Source organism: Dermacentor silvarum, chromosome 2 (genome assembly GCF_013339745.2).
Source record: "Dermacentor silvarum isolate Dsil-2018 chromosome 2, BIME_Dsil_1.4, whole genome shotgun sequence".
Classification (NCBI taxonomy): Eukaryota; Metazoa; Arthropoda; class Arachnida; order Ixodida; family Ixodidae; genus Dermacentor; species Dermacentor silvarum.
The window spans coordinates 25050697-25071741 of record NC_051155.1 but is presented as its reverse complement, the minus strand read 5'-3'; the positions used below and the strand labels follow the sequence as shown (position 1 = coordinate 25071741).

The 21045-nt window shown below is 47.7% G+C and overlaps 1 protein-coding gene across 1 annotated transcript in view; it reads left to right on the top strand.

The window, feature by feature from the left end:
- Positions 1-21045, top strand: part of LOC119439933 (arylsulfatase B) — a 322975-nt gene that overhangs the window by 209733 nt on the left and 92197 nt on the right. Inside the window, exons 6-7 of the mRNA XM_049661199.1 lie at positions 16320-16445; positions 19537-19663. Of these exons, the coding sequence (XP_049517156.1) occupies positions 16320-16445; positions 19537-19663 (253 nt within the window). The remainder of the gene's footprint in view (positions 1-16319; positions 16446-19536; positions 19664-21045) is intronic.

The window sequence follows — 21045 nt, the reverse complement described above, 5'->3', positions numbered from 1 at the left end:
GCTCTCTACTAAGTTGCTATCGCAATTGATGCTTCGCCTTTCGGGTGAAACTGCGACAACTTTTTTTCTCATAAAAGTAGACGTGGCTACCTACTACGATGACGACTACTACTACGACGACGGCTACTACTACTTCATACTACGGAGGAGGGACAGACCGACACCCTAAGGAGCTTCGCCCCTAAAAAAAATTGTCGCAGTTTCACCTGAAAGGCGAAGCATCAATTGCGATAGCAAATTTGTAGAGAGCTATACGCAGTAATGATAGTAGCTTTATCAGCTGTATAGACTTGGACATGCAGCAGCACCAGCAACACGCAGAAAACTGTTGTCGACGCCGTCGGCGTTTTGCCCACGTTCGCACAAAATGCGTGCGGCGTTGGTGACTGTTGCCGGAGCCTCTGATATAAATAGGTACTTGGTGCCGCAGCTAAACGTCCCCTCCCTTCCCTCCCCCACGATGGCAATAAATACCCAACATTAACGAAAGACTGCGCGTTTCTAAGCGTTTGTGATAGCGCGTTACGGCCCGTGTAAGAAGCTGGTGTAAGACGCTGTGGCCTCTCCGCCTTACCCCCGTATTCATAAACGCTCCTCGACTTGAACTTGACTTGCCACCTTGGGCAGCGCGTTCGAAACGCGTTGAAGGCGGTGGCAAGTCAAGTTCAAGTCGAGCAGCGTTTATGAATACGGGGGGGTTATACTCTCTCAGCAGTCATGTGATGGCGTTGGCAAACTCGGTGCACGTTCCGGCATGTGTAAACGGCTGCGTAAGACGCTGTGGCCTCTCCCCCTTACTAGAGAGTACTGCACTTTTCTAACGCGTTTGTGGTAGTGTCCCCTTAAGCGGGAGATGGTGCAATTATAATGAAGGGCGCTGTTATAAAATAGAAATGACGTCACATATGGCGCGTGTCATTGGTGGAAGTCAATCGTTCGATTTAGTGCGGCGAGACTGGGCGAATTACACGGAAGATTCACGCTTTACCGATGATTCCCTCCGGAGCTTCGCCCACTCATCATCATTCACCTCGTGGATATGCGGTGATTTTTTTTTACAAGGACGACCGGAGATGACCTTGGGCTGTTGCAACGTTCGATGGCGCCATCGTCAAGCATCTCCCGGACTTGCGTACGTATGGCTTCGCGTTCTTTTGCCGACACGCGGTAAGGCTGCTGGTGTATCGGGCGTGTGTCTTCGTACGTAATGATCCTGTGGTTAGTGATGGCAGTCTGCCGTACCTTGGAACAATGTGCGAAGCAGGTCCTGAATTCAAGCAAGAGCTTACGCAGTGCTGTCTGGCTATCGGTGGACACTTCAGAATTGATTTCGAGATGGTCCAGAGACGTGTCTGCTGTCTCCACTACTTCTGACGTGAAACAGTTAACGTTTGCTACTGCGTCTGCAAACGCTAACGAAGTGCCGCGGAACAGGTGTCGGTGCTCGTAGCTAAAGTTGGTAACAAGCAATTGCGAATGACCAGCACGAATCTGTATAACACTTCGAGCCACACAAACACCTTCCTTCAGTAGGTATTCCAAGTTACTTTCGGCCACCGCTTCGCCATCGCGTAAGCCACAGCATCTGACGTCGACGAGGACACTGGCTCGTGGAGGAAGCGTTACACTGTCTGCAGAAACACGAAGTACGTCGTCGCACCGTTGGCCGTCTTGCACGTTGATTTCTCGTTCGGCAGAGAAAGTGATACGACGCTCTTGCAGATCGATAATCGCGCCGTACTCCTGCAGGAAGTCAACCCCAACAATAACGTCGCGGGAGCATTCGCGTAAGGCAAGGCAGCTCGCTACGAATGTAGATCCTTGAATCTCAACTCGTGCAGGCGCCCAGTGGAGTAACGACGTGGCCACCAGCCGTCCGAATCTGCGAGTTATTCGAGGGCGTGATCACTTCTTCAGCTGCGGGAGAACGCTGCCGGCGCTAGGAGCCAACGGACGCATCCGCATCGAGCTCCGTGATTTTCCGACTTTCTCGCCGTAAATGTTCTTCTAGGTAAATGCTTTTTGCGCGAGTGGGTGCGCGAAGTGTTTCCGAACCCCTGGATGCCAATTTCACGTGCTTTCTGACGGCCATTCTCAAGTGAGAGTTTCTTTTTCCCTCGACCACATTTTCTCGCCCGACGGTTGGGCCTAGCGCAGTTGCGCGCGTTCTTACGCGGCCGCCCGCCTTTCCTACCGCACCCGGCCGCCCACCGACATGAAGTGCGTAGTAGAAGGAAACACGATCTCGACCGACGAATGGGAGGACGACTCTTGGCAGCCGCCGCCGGGTTTTCGTGCCCAGGAGAAGCGAAGGCTCGAGCTTCGCCAAGCCACGCCGGACCCGAAGGACGCCGAGCAAACGCGGCCACCTCGCAACGATCCGAAGCCACGACCGCCGCCCCAGCGACGACGCGGCCCCTTACCCAGGATGCCGGCCGACGCCATCCACATCGTGGGACGGCACAAAGCCCCAATCGACCTCACGAAGCTGCCGCCCTGGCAACTATACGAAGTCCTACTCAAGGCAGCGTCGCTACCGGACCAGCCGCCGGCGTCCCGCGACCAAGTGAGGGTCCACCCTACCAACAATACATTCACTCTAAGCGTGCAAGACTCAGCTCAAGCAAAGACGTACCTCCAAGTTACGTCCCTAAAATTCGGGGACCAGGCCATAGAAATTCACATTTACGCCCCGCCGCCAGACGATGCGTTTCGTGGGATCATGTTCCATGCATTGGACAATTTTTCCGATGGAGAAATCCTGCAAGACCTACAGGAGAGCAACCCGAATATGCCCGTGGTGGGCGGCCGCCGTATGGGACGTACCAGTAACATACTCGTCACGATGCTCGGGGATCATCTACCCCGATGGATATTTTACCACGGCGTGCACATACGCCTCTACGCTTTCAATCGGAAGGTGGAAGCCTGCTTCAATTGTCGCAAGGTGGGCCACCGAACCGACGTGTGCCCTCATCCCAGACGCAACCGCTGTTCCCGTTGCGGCGAAGACCACCCGCCGGCCCCGCAAGACACCCAGCCGACATGCCAGGCCTGCTGCATTGTTTGCAACGGCGGACACACCACAAACAGTTCCAACAGTAAATATCGCTTCGAGAAGAAGCCAACGCCATCCGGCCCAAACTCGAAATGGTCTAAATCGACCGTCGATCGTATGAACCGGCCGCTCGCCGTCCCGCGATCAGTCTTTCCGGCCTCTCGGCCAACCGCCGCAGCAAGAACGGGCCAGTCGCTCGAGATCCCGCACCGGCCACAGATCTCCATCCCGCTCGAGGTCCCGCTCGAGGACCCCGTCAACCAGCCGCTACTTCTTGGCCTCGTCCTCCGGGGGCGCTTCGACATCGGTCGACTGTTCTGTGGATTCGACCAAGGGCTCGTCGCAGTCGTCGTCCGGCCCCACGAAGGTTGCCTGGGCCCAAGGACCCCCGTCCTCGCTGAAGTCGTCGTCACAGGACCCGTCGCCAGACACACAGGTGAGGGAGCTGGTCAGAGAGAATACCTCTCTTAAGGCCCGATTGTCCTCGCAGCAGTCCCAAATCTCAACACTCCTATCCCAAATAGAAAACCTCACTCAGCACATACAGTCGCTCGACTCCAAATTGAATAGGGCCCTCACCCAACCGCCCGTAACAACCACCGTCCCACAGCAGCAGCAGCCGCAAGCCGCCGCTGCGGGAAAGCGTAAAGCCACCACTTCAACTGAGTCGCTTCAAATATACGGATCCATTATAGGGGCAGTCACGAAAGCCGTAGCTGAGGCATTTCAAGCCAGCGAGGCAAAGCTCGAAGCCCACTTTAACGCCTTGGATGCGAAATTCGAGACCCGCCTCAATAGCATGCAACAAGCCATAGATGACCGCTTCGCAAATCTAGAGCAGGCAATCGGCAACACGCACGCTTCGTACAACACTCTGAAGCAATACACAGAAAATTCTCTCACTAGCGTTCATAAGCATCTTGGACGCCACCGCTCCTTATCGCGCAGTCGCCCCTCCACGACGCAAGGGGCCACTCCCATGAATTAATCATGGCTCGTACCAATCTGATCGTATGGCAGTGGAACTGCAGGGGGTACCGCAAAAAACGGAGCCATCTGCAGCAACTCATAAAGAAAAATACAAAAGGATCCGCTGGCAAACACTGAATCAATTCCGGACGTCATCGCGTTGCAAGAAACGTCCGCCCCAGCCACCCTTCCTAGCTACGCGGCCTACCAGCAGCTCGACCCGCACGGCTCCCCTTGCACTTCCACGCTTGTACACAACAACCTCACGGCCACACAGCACGATATAGAATACAAAGACATCCCACACACACTCGTCGAAATCCTACCACGAAAACGCATGGACCGCTCGCTATTCGTTCTGAACGTTTATTGTTCCCCGCGAGCAGCCGTAGAAAATTTCTCTCATGTTTTTCGCAAAACACTAGCACTCGCCGGCGACGCACAGCTGCTCGTGCTCGGCGATTTCAACGCACGCCACCCTGACTGGGGCTACATGCACACAAACCCCCGAGGCAAAAAGCTATGGTCCCTCGTGCAGGATCTGCGCCTTACTTTGCTTAACGGCCCGCAGCAGCCGCCCACCCGAATAGGCAACAGCGTATGCCGCGACACCTCGCCAGACCTCACGTTTTGCAAGAACGTGACGCGAGCGTCCTGGGAGAACACGGGCCTACTTGCGGGCAGCGATCACTACATCCTTGCGACCACAGTGCAGACATTTGTCTGCAAGAAGCCCAAGCCCACGGCATGCATCACGGAATGGCCCAAGTTCCGCAAGCTGCGCGATGAGCAAGCCCCGGACGCCATTACCGACCTCCGCGACTGGATCTCTTCTTTGCACGAGCACGTGAACATCACGACGCGCGAGATAGAAGCGACCGCCACCGATTCGCCTACGACCGACTCTCGTCTTCTGCACATGTGGGATGCGCATGCGAGCCTCCTCCGCAGGTGGCGACGCAACGACACAACAGGAAGCTGCGCCGCCGCATCGAGGCGCTCGCACGCGATATCGAAAGCCACAGTCACGCCCTCGCGCGGCAACAGTGGGGCCAGTTGTGCGACGGCCTGAACGGGCAGATGATCAGCAAGAAAACGTGGCATCTTCTGCGTCACTTGCTCGATCCCGGCACTTCAAAGTCGTCAGCCCAGAAACAGCTGCAACAGCCCCTGCACAACTACCCGGGAACGGACGCCGACTTACTCGACGAGCTAGCCGACCGCTACGTGGGCCTTGCCCCACCGAATACACCGCCACCACCGTTGCCCCCTTACAATGGCGATCCAAACCCCACGCTTGACGCCGATTTTACGGAGGCCGAAATGTATGCGGCTCTTCTCAAACTTCACATGACCTCGGCGCCCGGTCCCGACGGCGTTACAAAGTACTAAGAAACCTCGACAACAAATCGGTTGTCGCACTCACGCAATATGCAAACGAGTGCTGGCATTCGGGCAAACTACCTCAAAAATGGAAACACGCGAAACTCGTGTTCATCCCGAAACCGGGCAAAAAGATGGATATCGCCAACTTACGTCCCATCTCGCTCACCTCGTGCCTCGGCAAATTGATCGAACACGTAGTCCTCGCCAGACTGCAAACTTACGCGGAAGAGAACGACCTGTTTGCACTGACGATGCTGGGGTTCCGTGCCCATCATTCCACGCAAGACGCACTCGTTCAAATACATCACGACATATTTCGGACACCGCCTCACGCGGGAACCAGCGCCTTGCTCGGCATCGACCTCCACAAGGCCTTCGATACGGTGCAACACGCGGCTATTGCCTCGAACCTTGCCGCCATACATCCGGGCGAGCGCACGTACAATTACGTATGTGAATTCCTTTCAAACCGAACGGTAGAGCTCTCACTGGCCGGCGGCCTCATGTCCGCACGAATGAACCTCGGGGACAGAGGCACCCCTCATGGGGCAGTCCTCTCCCCATTTCTTTTCAATCTGGTCATGAGTACACTTCCTGCCTCACTCGACGAGATCCCCGGCTTACGCCACACCATCTATGCCGACGATATTACACTGTGGACGGCCACGGGCTCGGATGGCCAGATTGAAGAGACCCTTCAACGTGCCGCCGACGCCGTCGTTCACCACGCAACGCAGGCAGGCCTCAAATGTTCGGAGCGCAAATCTGAACTCTTGCTGCTTAGACCTCCCGACCGCCGCAAGATCAAACACCCCCCTTCACCGACCATCCAAGTCTACGTAAATGGCACGGCCTTACCGCAAGTGAACCACATGCGAATCCTCGATCTTCACGTCCAAACAGGCCAATACAACACCACCACGCTCGACCGGCTGACCGTTGCGGTCACACAGACGGCCCGTCTCATCGCACGCGTGTCTGCCCGCCGGCAAGGCATGCGCGAAACGGAACTTGTCCAACTCATTGACGCCTTCGTGATATCGCGCATCACCTATGCCCTACCGTACCTCCGCCTTTTACGCACCGAAAAGGACAGAGTCGAACGATTTATTCGCAAGGTCTACAAGCTAGCTCTAGGCCTTGCCCCCACCACCTCCACGACACATCTCCTGAGCTTCGGTCTTCACAACACCCTCGACGAATTGATTGAGGTACATCGCACTGCCCAAATACAACGTCTTCGCGGAAGCAAGACCGGCCGGTGGATCCTCGATCGCATCGGCCTCACTGCATCGCCCTCTGGCCAAGACCCGATCTGCCTACCTTCTCCGATACGACAACGCTTTGTAGTAAAACCACTACCGAAAAACATGCTGGCCGGTCACCACGACGGGCGTCGACAGGCGAGGGCGCAGGCCCTGCACGAGACCTACGCCTCAAGCACAGAGACAGCATATGTAGATACGGCCCGTTACACTTCGCAGTCGAAAGCGTACGCTCTCAGCGTTATGGCTATCCGCACTCTCTCGGACACGACCACTGCCTTACGCATCGCCGGCTCCGTCCGCGCCCTAAACCCCGCCGAAGCCGAAGAAGCGGCTATCGCGCTTGCGGCATCTGCCGGTTACATTACAATACTTAGCGATTCGAAAACCGCCATATTTCACTTTGCTCGCGGCACCGTCACTCCTGGCACCCTATGCCTTCTTCAACCCCTCGCTCGTCAGTATGACGACGAGGACGCCAAACAAAACCGCCACCGCACCCCAAACTCACGAAACTCCGGCAAATCGTTTGGCGCCGCCTTCAGACCCATTCGTTCCCTTGCCCGCAAATATACAGTCACATATACCCCGACCTCTTTAGCCCACACTGTTCGCAGTGCGGCACGACCGCCACCCTTGCCCACATACTCTGGGACTGCAGCGAGGACCCACCCCCGCCTGATCTCCTGACCACTCCCGCGCCCGAAGCGTGGGATAACGTGCTCCGGAACTCTAGCCTCGACGTGCACTTCGGGCCATTCAACGAGCCGAGGAGGTGGCGGCCAGGCACCGCCTGACCACCATCCCTCAGTGAAATTTTTTTTCACTTAAATAAAGTTGTTTCTCTCTCTCTCTTTCTTCAGCTGCGTTGCTATTTTCCCGCTTAGTATCGTGTAGTCTGCTCTGGTGTCCACTAAAGCAGTAACGGCATAACCGTCAACAGTCACTGGTATATCTTGCGAAAGTCGGTCGTCCCGTTCAGCTGCAGGTGATGTCGGATCGGTATCTTTCCGTAACTGCGTCCGTAGGGGTTTGTCACGAAAACACAACTGAAGATGTTCCCGGCGTCGGCGAGACAGACAGCTGGACAAGAAGGCGTGCAAAAACTCAAGCCGGCGTCCTCAGCCTCTACTTCTTCGGCTTCAGTGCCCGAATCTTGCAGATTTGGTTTGGTTTGGTTTGGTGCCTGTAGATATAGCACAACCCACTACGGGGGATTGGCCATGAATCGGGCGGCAGTGGGAAGAAAAATGAAGGATACCTAAATGGGATTCTATTACTTAAGAATGAGATAATCAATGAATTATAATCGTTAATATTAATTTTCATGCTATAGCATCTTAAAATTTGAAGCAAATATTTTTGTTGTCTTAAAAAATTAGCATGGCAGTCTCTTTGTTTCCATTAGAAAATTAAATATGGCATCACATACGTTCCTATTACAGTGTCCTAGTGCCGACGCCCCCAGAGATAGAATGATAGGTAACGTAATGTTCAATCCAAGTTGGCGAAGGGGACCTTCTAGAAGTGGTTTTCTATGCATGGTGAACCTACGACACTCTATAAAGAAATGATCCATAGTTTCGGGTTCATTGCAATAAAAGCATTGAGGGGAAGGCGCCAAACCAGACCTATGGGTATAGAAATTAAGCCTTGGTATTCGGCAACGCATTCTAGTAAACGACACCTCAAATTTTCTTGTTGAACACCATCTGCTGTGCCAAGGAATCCTAAGGTGCTGAAAATCGGTGTTATTGAGTACACATGATTTGGCCTGTTCTTCTTGGACAGAAAATTTTTTAAATCTCGCAGAAGTGACGTATGCCGAAGGTCTTAGGATCCTCAGTACCGGGCCGTTAAGAGATGCCGCTGCTAGTGCGTCTGCAGATTCATTTAAAGTGAGCCCCACGTGCCCAGGCACCCATACCAGATGGATAAGGCGTAAATGTTGGGGGATGGATGAATGAAATTCACGGAGAATGATAGATGAATTGGGCACTGATAAAGCGGAGCAAACAGACAAGGAGTCGGTTAAGATTACGGCTGAAGTAATAGATGTGGGAAGTTTTCGTAGAGCTAGGATGATCGCTAATAACTCCGCCTGAAATATTGGCGTAAAGTCGGGTAGTCGAAGGGAGAAAGACCAATTTAAGGATGCCGAAAAAATTCCCACACCTGCCTTCTCTTCACTGACGGAAGCATCTGTGGCTATTACTGCATTTATTTGGAGGTTCTCGAGGTGGTCATCTAGCAAACTTTGTAGGTATCGAATAGGCAGGAGTTTAGCGTTATTAGGAAATATATCATCGAATTCAACGCTTACTGTCGCAGTAGGGAAATTTTGAAAATCCACATCACGGTTGATATTTCTAATGGCTCTAATAGTTTCTGCACAAACACTACCTGGGGACAGTGCAGTCTGGACCATTGATTCTCAAAGAATGCAGCCGGTTCTCTAATAAACATATAGAAGGAGCGTCTCTGGGGAGAAGCATATATGTTCAGTAACGTTTGGACTGTCAGTATACGAAAACGAGTTTGAAGAGAAGGCAGGTGAGTTTCATGATAAAGAATATTATTCGCTACATATTTTGGAAGGCCGAGACATAGACGTAGTGATTCGCGTTCTAAAAGAACCAGAGGGCGTAATTTATAAATAGGACCTCCAGAAAATAACACGCATCCAAACTCTAGAATGGGGCGGACATACATACAATAAATCATCAGCAAGGTCTCTCTGCGCATTCCAAAACGATTGCTGCTGACTCGTCGTAATAAACCAACTGCGCGTGCTCCTTTAGATGCGATGTATTCTATGTGTGTCTTCCAATTAAGCTTTTCTGTGTAAATCATTCCCAGATATTTTAAAGATTGCACCTGTGGAATAATCTCCTGGCCATACGACAGTGTTATTCGGATAGGAAAAGTTAAGGGAAAAACAATGATTGCACTTTTGCTGACATTTAGCGACATTTGTATTGCTTTTAGTCAAATTTCAATCTGATTCAAATACAATTGCAAAGTTTTATATAAGCTATGAATATCAATTGATACTGAGAAAAATGCGATATCATCAGCGTATACGTATACCTGTACGTCATGATGTGTCGGGATGTGATTTAGCAAAATATTAAATAATACGGGGGAAAGTAGTGCACCTTGAGGAACGCCCCTTGTCTGTTTGTAAATGTGAGAAGACACACCGTTTTGATAGCAATAAAATGTGCGTCCGCTTAGAAAATTTTGAATCCATGCAATTATGTACTGTGGGAGACTCACACTTTCGAGTCTGTTGATTAAGATACTGTGATCGACACTGTCATACGCCTTCGCAATGTCTAATGTGACTAAGGCAGCGTACTGGTTGTTGCGGCGAGCGAGTTGAATTCGACTCTCCAAGTCAACATGAGCACACCAAATTGAACAGCCGGGCCTGAATCCTATTTGAGAATCACTTAATATTTGCTTCTCGCCTATCCACCTATCGATGTGACCGTACAGAACTCTCTCGATTAACTTTACGAGATTTGAGGTCAGAGAAATAGGTCTAATGTTATCTATTGTATATCCATCACCCCGTTTTTTGAGTAGTGGAATTATTTTGGCAACCTTCCAGTCTGGATGAATCCATGCATTTTTAATCGAGAAATTTATAAGTTTAAGCAAATCCTGGGGTGATAATTCGAATAATAGTTTTATCATTGCTGTAGTTATGCCATCAGGACCTGGGGCTGAAGCTGGCAGCATGTTTACCACTCTCATTAATTCTTCTAATGTGACTGCTATGTAATCATTAGCTGTTTCAGGCGCCGGTATATGATAGGGGCGAAGTGATGTGAATCGACGCTCTAAGCCTTTTGCAATCTCCTCCAGTGATTGTACCAATGCAGTGGAAGTTAAGCTAACAGACTCTACATTTATTGGGGCTGAAACAATCTTTTTAGACCGTAGAAACCTAAATAGGGCTTTTTTATTACTAGACTGCGATAGGTAACTGTAATGTTTAGTGTTATAATTTTCTTTCGCTTGGTCAACTATTTGCCTGAATGTAGTTGCAACAAATTTATAGTCATTCCAATTACGTGGACATTGATTATACAGTAACTTTCTCCAGGCTGCCTTTCTTCTTCTATATTCGCGTTCACAATCCGGATTCCACCATGGTGAATAAGTACCCCCTTTAGTTGACTGCATACTGAAGCTGGATTTTTTGTAACTGTCACTTATCACTTGACACAAATTAACTGCCTTAACTTCATCATTTAGACCAACCTGTTTATTTAAAGCTGATCGCAGTGAATCTTGAAATTTACTATAGTTAACAAAGGTGCGGACATGCTTTTCGACTAAATTAATTGGTCGCATGACCTCAAAAATTATTGGAAGATGGTCGCTATTTGTGGCCGACGTGATAGTAGACCAGGAGAAAATTGCACAACCCGAACTGGAATAAGTTAGGTCTAACACCGAACGTGATTTGCCGGATACATAAGTTGGGGTTCTCGAATTTACACAGTTAAGATTATTTGACGAAACCCAATCCAACAATCTCTTACCACAAGAGTCGGACCAATAACCCCATGATACGTGGTGAGAATTAAAGTCACCAGCTATGATTAGATCATTTCTGCAGGCTGCAAGCACGGCATCGAGAACTCCTGTATTGAGAACTCCTGTAGGAAAATAAACATTGACTATCGAAAATGGGGCGCATCCAGGAAGCGTTAAATCCAATGCTAGAATCTCACTTTCAGCAGAGAATGACTGGTGACTAATCTTATCTGTATGACAAATTTTTGTTGAGATGAAAAATGCTAATCCCCCTCTACGAGAAGGGCGATCTAGACGAAAACTGCGATAATTCTTTAAATGAAAACTCTTTTCTGTGGATAACCAAGTTTCTTGCAAAATAATCAAATCAGGAGAAAGTTCTTCACAGAGATATAACAGATCAGCGGCTGCAGCAAAAATGGAACGACAGTTCCACTGCAGCACTTTTAAGCTTCCTATGTTGACGATATTCGGCAGTATTTACTGCCGTCTTGCAGAGCGCGCGTCCAGAGCGCGCGTCCCAGTCCCAACTTCTTTCTCAGCGCTGGCTCGTGACACCTAGCGGCAATATGTATGTCAGTCATCTTGGAACAAATGTACGATTCAGCTCGCTTAGGAATGCTGACTTTGTGTCGAGGCAATGCATCCTTTAACGAAAACAGGCGGACAAGACACCACAAAAACAGCAGGGTATTTTAAAACAGAGTTGTTATAGGTAATAACCTCTTGAACTGGGCAGCGCAGTAAAACATGCGATACATTATTCTCGCTGTACATTCACATAATCCGAAAGTGAAACCGAGTGTGAATGTACATTTTTCGAGAGCTATAGGTGCTGTTCTGAACATCGCGACATTTTCTTCGGGGCGTGAAGGAAGCGTGAGGCGTACATATGAGGCGCCCAGCTGCGCAGTACCGGTTGTATCGCCTCTTGAATTTATCTGTGCGCTCGTCATGCTTGAATTTCCTGAAGACAATTTCTGTGCTTGTTATACAACGCGTTTTTTTTAGCTGCACCAATTTCTTTTAAATTGCCAGTGGTAGATAGCACAATTCTATACCTTGAACTAAATTATTCGATGAGGCGGCCATTACTTTAATGAGAAATCAAAATGTTTCATTGAATAAGTAGCATAATTAGGCTACTTATCTTTAATCTAATTATTTACGGCACATATTTCAATCTACAGATTGTAGCCGGTGAGTTCGCAAGGCATATCCACTTGGAACCGATTCTCAGGGCCACACAAGTTTTAAAATATTAGTTTCAAAGTCTGCGACAAAAAGCGTAGGCGTTCCAGTTACTTTTGTGCATAAATTCATAAAACAGTGTTTTCTTTAAAAAGGGAGTGTAACACCAGTGCATTTTTACAGCAAGTTTGACGGCGCATATTTTGAAACCGGTGCCATTATCAGAGTTCGTGCCAATACAATATGCCTTGCAAGTTCACCAGCTACAATTCGTGGACTGAAATGGTTTCTGTAAAGTAATAGGTTGAAAAGACAGTTAGTTTAATATCGTCCAATATTCACTTAAACAGTTTGATTTCTCGTAGAACTAATGGCCGCTGAAGTTTAGCTGAAGGTTGAGAGTTCCGTTATTTGCCACAGGCAATGTTTCAAATTTTGGTGCAGCTAAAGAAAGAACACCCCATAGAGCACCGAATGCCACGTACTCATTTTGCAATGGCATTCACAATGTTCTAAACTGTCTAGTTGTTTGGCACCCTAATTTACCCCTTTTTAATTTTTTGTGTGCGGAGGGATAATAATTTCCCCGAACATTTATGGCAGAAAGATTATATCACATACAAGCAAATGTATTCGGCATGCGTACATTTTCACTTAGTGTTTGTTTTAATTGCAACCTATCGCAAATTGTTTCTGAACCAATCCGCTCGACTGTACTTAGCTCTAATACTCTTGATTTCATTCTTACTAGTGCACCTGGCCTGGTTTCTTCCCTGACCTTGTTTCAGGATGTAAATGGTCACAAAGCCGCGCGTTCTTTATAAAACTTGAATATAAAATAAAAAGACTAAAAAGTTCACTTATGCTTAGAAAAAAGCCAGCGTAACCGCCATTACGGCTGCAATGGACATTTCATTATTGATTATATCGCCAATTTCTAGAAAAGGTCAGCAGATAAAAACTGGATAATTAAAAAAATAAAGTAATATCAATTATCGTTCATATTGTACAGAAGATAAAGATAATGTCTATAATGAACGTTCACCGTGGGCCAACAACACACTTCCAATGAACGTTCACCGTGGGTCAACAACACACTTACAATGAACGTTCACCGTGGGTCAACAACACACTTACACCCCTGAAGAACAAAAACAAGCGGCCATTCTTTCGTGCAAGAAACTACCAGGAACGATAAATGGACTCATTACTACCAAGCTATTGCCGAGAAAATACTTTATTTCATGTTACATTACCAGAGCTCAAACCCTGGTGATTTCTGGAACATAGTATATGGCAACACTGGTAAAAAAATTGTGGGGTTTTACGTGTCAAAACCACCATCTGATTATGAGGCACGACGTAGTGGGGGACTCCAGAAAAATTGAATCCAGAAAAATTGGAACATTTTTACGTGCACTTAAGCCTAAGAACACCGGTGTTTCTGCATTTCGCCCCCATCGAAATGCGGACGCCGTGGCCGGGATTCGATCCCGCGACCTCATGCTTAGCAGCCCAACATCATAGCCACTAAGTAACCACGGCGGGTCCCACTGGTGCGTAATTTGGACTCTCACAAGTCCATCCTTATAAGCGCTGGTTTCTTCAATAACCTGGCTTCTTCAAGATTTCAAAAAACAACACACTTTACCACACTCCCATTTGTACCTGGTTGCAATTTCGAACTAGTGGATACAATATTTATAGACTGGGTTGGTGATTACCAAACTAATCCAAGACTTTACACCTTTTTCGCCAGGTCCAGATTTCATAAATTAAAAAGACTAATCTATACAGGTGTGTACTAGTCCATAATATTGTCCAAGATTTTTTTTACAATCTTTCCAGTGCTCAATCCTGCCCAGTGACTGGAACTTAGGGCAGGTGATTCCAATCCAGAAATTAGGTAATCGCCAATCCACCGAAAGGTGTCGTCCAAGCTCTATTACTAGCATGCCATGTAAAGCCTTTGAGGGCATAATTTTTTTTCAGAAGTTGTAAAATTTATCATAAACATTATCAAACTCTTTCTTTAACTTCTGTCAACATGGTTTTAGAAACTCAACTACCATCTTTTAACAGCTTCTTACTTGCAAGTGCCGATTCTGGTTTCGATACCTACTGCGTTCCTCTCGACTTCGGACACTCTTTCTCACGGCTTACTTTCGCTAATTCCTAGTGAACTACACTTCACCAAAATGTTCTTGTTTGGATTAAAAGCTTTCTACAAGGTCCGTTCACAGTACGTAGTCGCTAACAATTCCTCTTTCTCTTGTGCACCTGTAATTTCTAGAGTTCCACAAGGCTGTCCTTGGGCCCCTGCTCTTATTGTTATTAACGACTTACCAGACAAGGTTCAGTTTACCTCTAATAAGTAATTTGCAGACGACTGTGGAATCAACCACAAAATTACTAGCTATAGTGACTCCCGTAAACAATGAATTGACCTTGACAAAATTTCTTCTTGTAACAACTGGCGAGTGAATTTCACTATTAACAAATGTAAATTTATGCATGTACCTGGTCGTCTAACCATCAATGCTAACGCACTCCCTTATTTAATCGATGGTACCAGACTAGTCTCGGTTGACTCCTACAAGTACCTTGGACTTTATGTCACCAGTAACCTTACATGGAACGTACACATCGACTACGCGTAGTTAACAATGCCAACCTTGCACTAGGGTACCTACGCCATAACATTAAAATTGCACCGAGTGAACTATTTATACACTAACCCACTTCAAGGCACTTGTTCGCTCTAAAGTATGCATGGGCAATCTGTGATCCTTCTCAATTTTAAAATACTGTAGTTAAACTCAAAGTGTTCAAAGTTACGCTTCTCGTTCTATGTCGTCTAATTATTCTCGTTACGACAGTGTTAGGTCTGTGAAGCATACATTCAGTTACTCTGAACTCTCATGCCGTCGCAAATGCGCACGATTGTGTCTTCTTTGTAAGATATACCACTTTAACCCAACTCGAAATGAACTTATACTAGGTCCGTCGTACGTATTATCCCGTTTCGATCACAGCCTAGAAGTTGGTGCACCTGTTGTCGAACAAAGTTGCATCAGGATGTCTTTATTCAAGTAACAAGCCTGGATTGGAACCGCCTGCCTGCTTCCATCGCCACTATTCCAGACAATGCAAGCTTCAAAACAGCCGTGAACAACACGCTATGCTAAACTTTATTGTTGCACATATTTGTCTGTTATTTATGTACGTACTCTTTTGTGTAATGCCTTCGGGTATGGAAGTATTTAAATAAATTAATTAATTAATTAATTAATTAATTAATTAATTAATTAATAATGGCGCTGATGGCAAACGTAAGCTCCCACTTTGTTTTCCTAGCGTGACGCAATCTTGACGTTTTACATAAAACACTGGAATTGACTCAATTAACCAAATGCTCTTGAACCAGCAAATTAGTTTTCAAAAACATTTATTACACTTTGAGGTGTTACATGCGAAAACAACGATACGATTACGAGACAAGCCGTAGTAGTGGGATACTCCGCAATAATTTTGACCACCTGGCGTTCTTTAACGTGCACGTAAACCTAACTACAGAAGCGTTTTCACATTTCGTCAATATGCGGCCGCCACGTCTGATATTGAACCGTGAGAAGTCAGTTTCTCTCTTCAGTAAAAATTAATTAGCCAGCTGAATGTGTAAAATTATTCCTGCCTGATTAGCCTTTGGTCGCATTATATATGTTTGATTAGCAAAAATGTAATTAGCGAGCTCAGTATGGATTGCTAGGTAATGAATCTGAAGCGGCCGAATAACGCCCCAGATTTTATACCGACGTGGCATGTTGTTACTTTCTCGCAACCCTCCCCAGCATTGCCCCGAAGTTTCACTTAGTTATTTCTTTCTATTTGTTGAACAGGCAGGCGATGTCGGCCTGGATTTCCGACGAAATTTCACTCGGGCCACCAGAGACAATGGATGGTACTACACAGACCTAATAACTTCGGAAGCAGTAAATATAATTAAAGATAATCCACCGAACAAGGTGAGTTGACACGACAATGCAGGAATTATTACTTTGAAAGTTGAAGGTGGAAGACTGTTATTTCACAGGCAGGAAATTACGCACATATTTTTTTTCGTAATATGAGAGGTGCAGGAGTTCCTTCGGCCCATCGGATGCAGGTGGGCGTCGAGCGATTGACTTGCAACGCGCGGGAAGACGTAGAGTCAGTGCGCCGAAAGCATTTGCCAAAAATGACAGGCTGAGCTCCTCTTAGTAGCAGATGCCCAATGATAGCCTTTGAAGCATGTCATGACTTTAAAAGCTTAGAATAATAGGTCATCAGCCTATATTTATATTCATTGCCGGAAGAACGCCTCTCCCAGCGACCTCCAGTTACCCTTGCCTTGTGCTAGTTTATTCCAACTTGCACCCGCAGATTTACTCATTTCCTCATCCCTCCTAATTTTCTGCCATCCTCGACTGCGCTTGGCACCCATTCAGTAACCATATCTGTCGACCCTACGCACTACGCACCCCGCCCTACGCACTCAATGGCCTGCCCAGCTGCATTTTTTTTCTCTTAATGTCAACTGGAAAATCGGCTTTCCCCGCTTCCTCTCTGATCAACACCGCTTTCTTCCTGTCACTTAACGTTAAGCTTAACATTTTCGTTCCATCGCTCTTGGAGGGTTCCTTAACTTATTCTCGAGCTCCTTTGTTGACATTTAAGTTTCTGCCCGATATTTTAGCACCGGTATAAATGCAATGGCTATACACGTTTCTTTTCAACGTGTCAGGATTTTCAACAAGTCAAGATTTGGCAATGCCTGCCGTATGCACTCCAACCCATTTTTATTCTTCTGTAAATTTCCTTCTCATGATCAGGGTCACCTGTGGATAATTTCCCTAAATAAACGTGCTCCTGTACAGACTCTAGAGGTTGACTGGCGATCCTGAATTCTTGTTTTTGCCATGCTACTGAACATTGCCTTTGTCTTCTGCATATTATTCTTCAACCCTAGTCTTACATTTTCTCCGTTAAGTACTTCAATCATTTGTTGTAATTCATCACCAGTGTTGGTGAACGGGACTATATATGCATATGCACACAAGCATGCTCTGCTAAGGTCTCCCGTCTCCTCTCTACCTCGTGACCGGCTTCCCGCACTTAACACGCACGTTTTTTCGCTTCGACACTCCTAAAGCGGGGACGAAATTGATAGTACCGCTTCCTTTACAGGCATGAGGGACTGTGGTATACAGAGGTTACAGAGGTTTTACAGAGGTATACAGAGGTATACAGAGGTTTTAAGGAAGAGCGATAAGGAGATGTAGACAAAATGCTAGATTTACAAGCATGTACGAATTACTTGATTAGCTCAAGCAGCCTAGGTGACTGTTTGTCACCGCCACGTTTCAAAGGGAATGCCAAAAATCATCATTATCATCATCATAACGGCCACCAAAACCCACCAGACCCACCAGTTTCGGTAGCGGTATTGTGGAAGTTCTGTCGCGTATCGGTCACGCCTGGCGTGGTCGTTTGCCGCCGCGTCGTGTCAATGGTGTTCAACGTCATGGCGTCGGAAGCGCCGGCGGCGGCGCCTCCCTAGGTGCGCTACTGCCAAGTGTTTGCTTAGAAACCCGACCACAACTCGAGCGTCAGAGGGAAGCGTAGTAGTTAAGTGAGAACGCTACAAAGCAGCATTTACACTGAAATGTTATGGAGGAAGCAGGTCCTTCAGGCTCCCAAGTGAGTCAGCCAGCATGAAATCGGGAATGAAAACACGTACTACAGCTCACGCACATTCACCTTACGCACTCGCAGCGTAGCTTTCTTTTTCTCCGTCTATTGCTGTTTTGTTTTTCAAACCTCTAAGGTACATCGTTCTTTACGTCCAGCTGCGCTCGCTCACACGTGGTTTTTTCCTTTTTTTTTCCTTTTTTACCCTACTTCATGGAGCACACCCACTTTTCCGCCTCCTTTTTATCGTAACTGAACAGCACCTTGCTTTTAAACACATGCTATATACTTCCTTGACCTCATAATGTGCACAGACTTTATTCTCTTTGCCCACTGGTGCTGAACATGAAAGCTGCCAAGGAAAGCAGTTGTTTCTCTGTGGAAGCCCCTTGTCGAAATGTTCGCTCCAGAGACAAGCTTTTTTCAACCGCTGTCGATCACTTCGTCTCCGTCTGCCTGTATGCATGCCCTAGTCTGGGTTGCTTGTATCACTGTGCTTTAACCTTTGAATTGATGTTGCTCGGGCTTAACCACTTATCAGTAGAAGCTCCGGCAATTGCTACAACGAAAATCTTAGGTCCACAGTCATGAGAAAGATTCCATCACATCGCTGCCCACGCAGCATAGTTTTTCCAAGATTTGTGAATATTGAAATGTTAATAGCGGATATTGCCGTACCTTTCATCTGTTTAATGTTACTCTTGTTCTTCTTATCGTTCTTTTGGAATTGCATACTTTCTTCGTTTCCTTTTTACTTGTTTTTTCCTGTTTCTGCGGCACTCGTGTCGGTATTCGCTTTTGTTGTGCGCCGAACATGACACTTATAGTATACACTTATGTTTTTTGAGCATATGTATTTCGTATACGCAACCTTTAGAGACAGAGAAAGACGTTTAATGCTGGGAAAAAAATATAGAAACATTGTGACTTTTTATCGAATTGTGATTTTTCTTATGCGTCATGGCCTTTATGAGCACAATTAATATGTCAGAGATGAAAATTCGCTGGAGCCTAATATGGCCAGCAGTTACTACTCCATAAATGTAGTTCATAAAAAGAAAAGTGTCAGCTAGGTTAAGTGTGTAAAAGATTCTTTCCCTTGAGCTCTGAATAATGAAACCAGAGCAGTTATAATATCAAAGATATATTTCTTTTTTTTTCTTTTTCAGCAGGGCATTGCATAGTCGAAATAGAGTCCTTCAGGGGGAGGGGAGCGGAAGGTGTTAAAATGCACAGAGAACGGGGCGTAGGCCGGGGTCTCGCTACACACTCATTACTGTAGGCACTGAAGTGCCGGCAGTGTGTCTCGAGGAGGAGACGCCCACTCCCGCTCCCCCCTTCATGATCTGGTAGGGTGCCTACATAGCTCAGCGATCGTTTTTGCAGCCTATGTTTCTGTACGTGGCCCACCTTGCAACGCACTACAGCAGCGCCCGCGAGCGGCTGGAGGTTCCAGAGCACTACATGAGAGGATACGAGTCCATCAGGCACGCGAACCGCACCCGCTACGCAGGCGAGTTCATCACTGCTTATCTTGAAATGAACTTACATTGCGTGTTTACCCCCTTTAACTAAGTAGACCGAGCTCTACTCTTCGATGGTAACACAAGCAAAGCGAACCTATCTCCTGAACTGTGGTTCGGCAGATGTCATTGGCGTAGCCGGGCGGTCCGAAAAGGTTGGGGGGGGGAGGGGGGTTGTCAGCGAGGCCATCCCTTCTCCCATGCACAGAACCTTCTGTTCCCACTCACGGCGCGCTTCTACCTCATTCCGGATCGTGTTATAAATAACTGCTGAGGGGGATATAAGCGCTAAAAATTGCACACAGATAAAGATGGGACGAGTGCGTGCACAAAACTTGGAGGCATTGTTGCCCTCCACCAGGCCTCCGTGTCGTCGAACAGCTTCTCATCTCTGGTACTTGACTGAATGGTCTACCACGTTGCGCGGAAGGGTAGCATTCCGAAAATACTGCGACTTGCTTGTCTAGGAAACGCATAACAAGCACCCCCCTACCCCTTCTCTTCTTTTTCTTTACCTTGTCCCTGTCTTTCATTATGTTGATAAACTTGAGAAGAGCTTGCTGTTAGGCTAATTTGTACACATTGTTAAGAACGTAAACAGGGCAGAAAACTGAATAAGGAAGAAAGACCTACAGAACGCTGATTTGCGTACGGCAAAATATATCAAGAACGGGGGAAGATAGATAGATAAACTTTAATTCAAATATAGTTTTGTCTTGCCCCAATGGGGCATCGCTAATGGTCGGGGCCCCTAGTCTAGGGCTCCGCTGGCTCTTGCCATCTTCTCTGCTCTCTGGATCAGCTTGAGCTGGTCGTCGAGGGCCGAGCTGGACAGCAGTGCCTCCCATTGCTCCCTCGTGGTGTTCGTGTCATGGTGTTCTATGTTGTGTAGCGTGCACTCCCACGTAATGTGGTATAGGGTTGGTGTGGCCCCACACCACGGGCATTACTCCCTGTAGGCTGTGGGGTACAGGCGATGTAATATGTGTAGGTTCGTGTAAGTGCCTGTCTGGAGCCTACGCCAGGCAGCGGCATCCTCCGTCTTTAGTATTCGATGGGGTGGGGGATATCGCAAGCGACTCCCTCTGTGGTAGTTCAGGATTGCTGAATACTCGGGGTCAACTGGGTCAGGATCATCTGCAGTCGGCGTGATGAGTGCTCGGTTATATGCAAATTCTCGAGCTGCTCTGTCGGCATACAGGTTACCCGTGATGGCAGCGTGGCCCGGTATCCAAATGATGGTTATGATGGTGTTGTCGTCAGTGTCCTCCTTGGGTATTTGGGCTAGGACTTGTGCCGCAGGTCTTGCGATTCTTCCCTGTAGGAAGTTGCGGCAGGCCTGCTGGGAGTCCGTGAGGATCGTCAGTGGTTT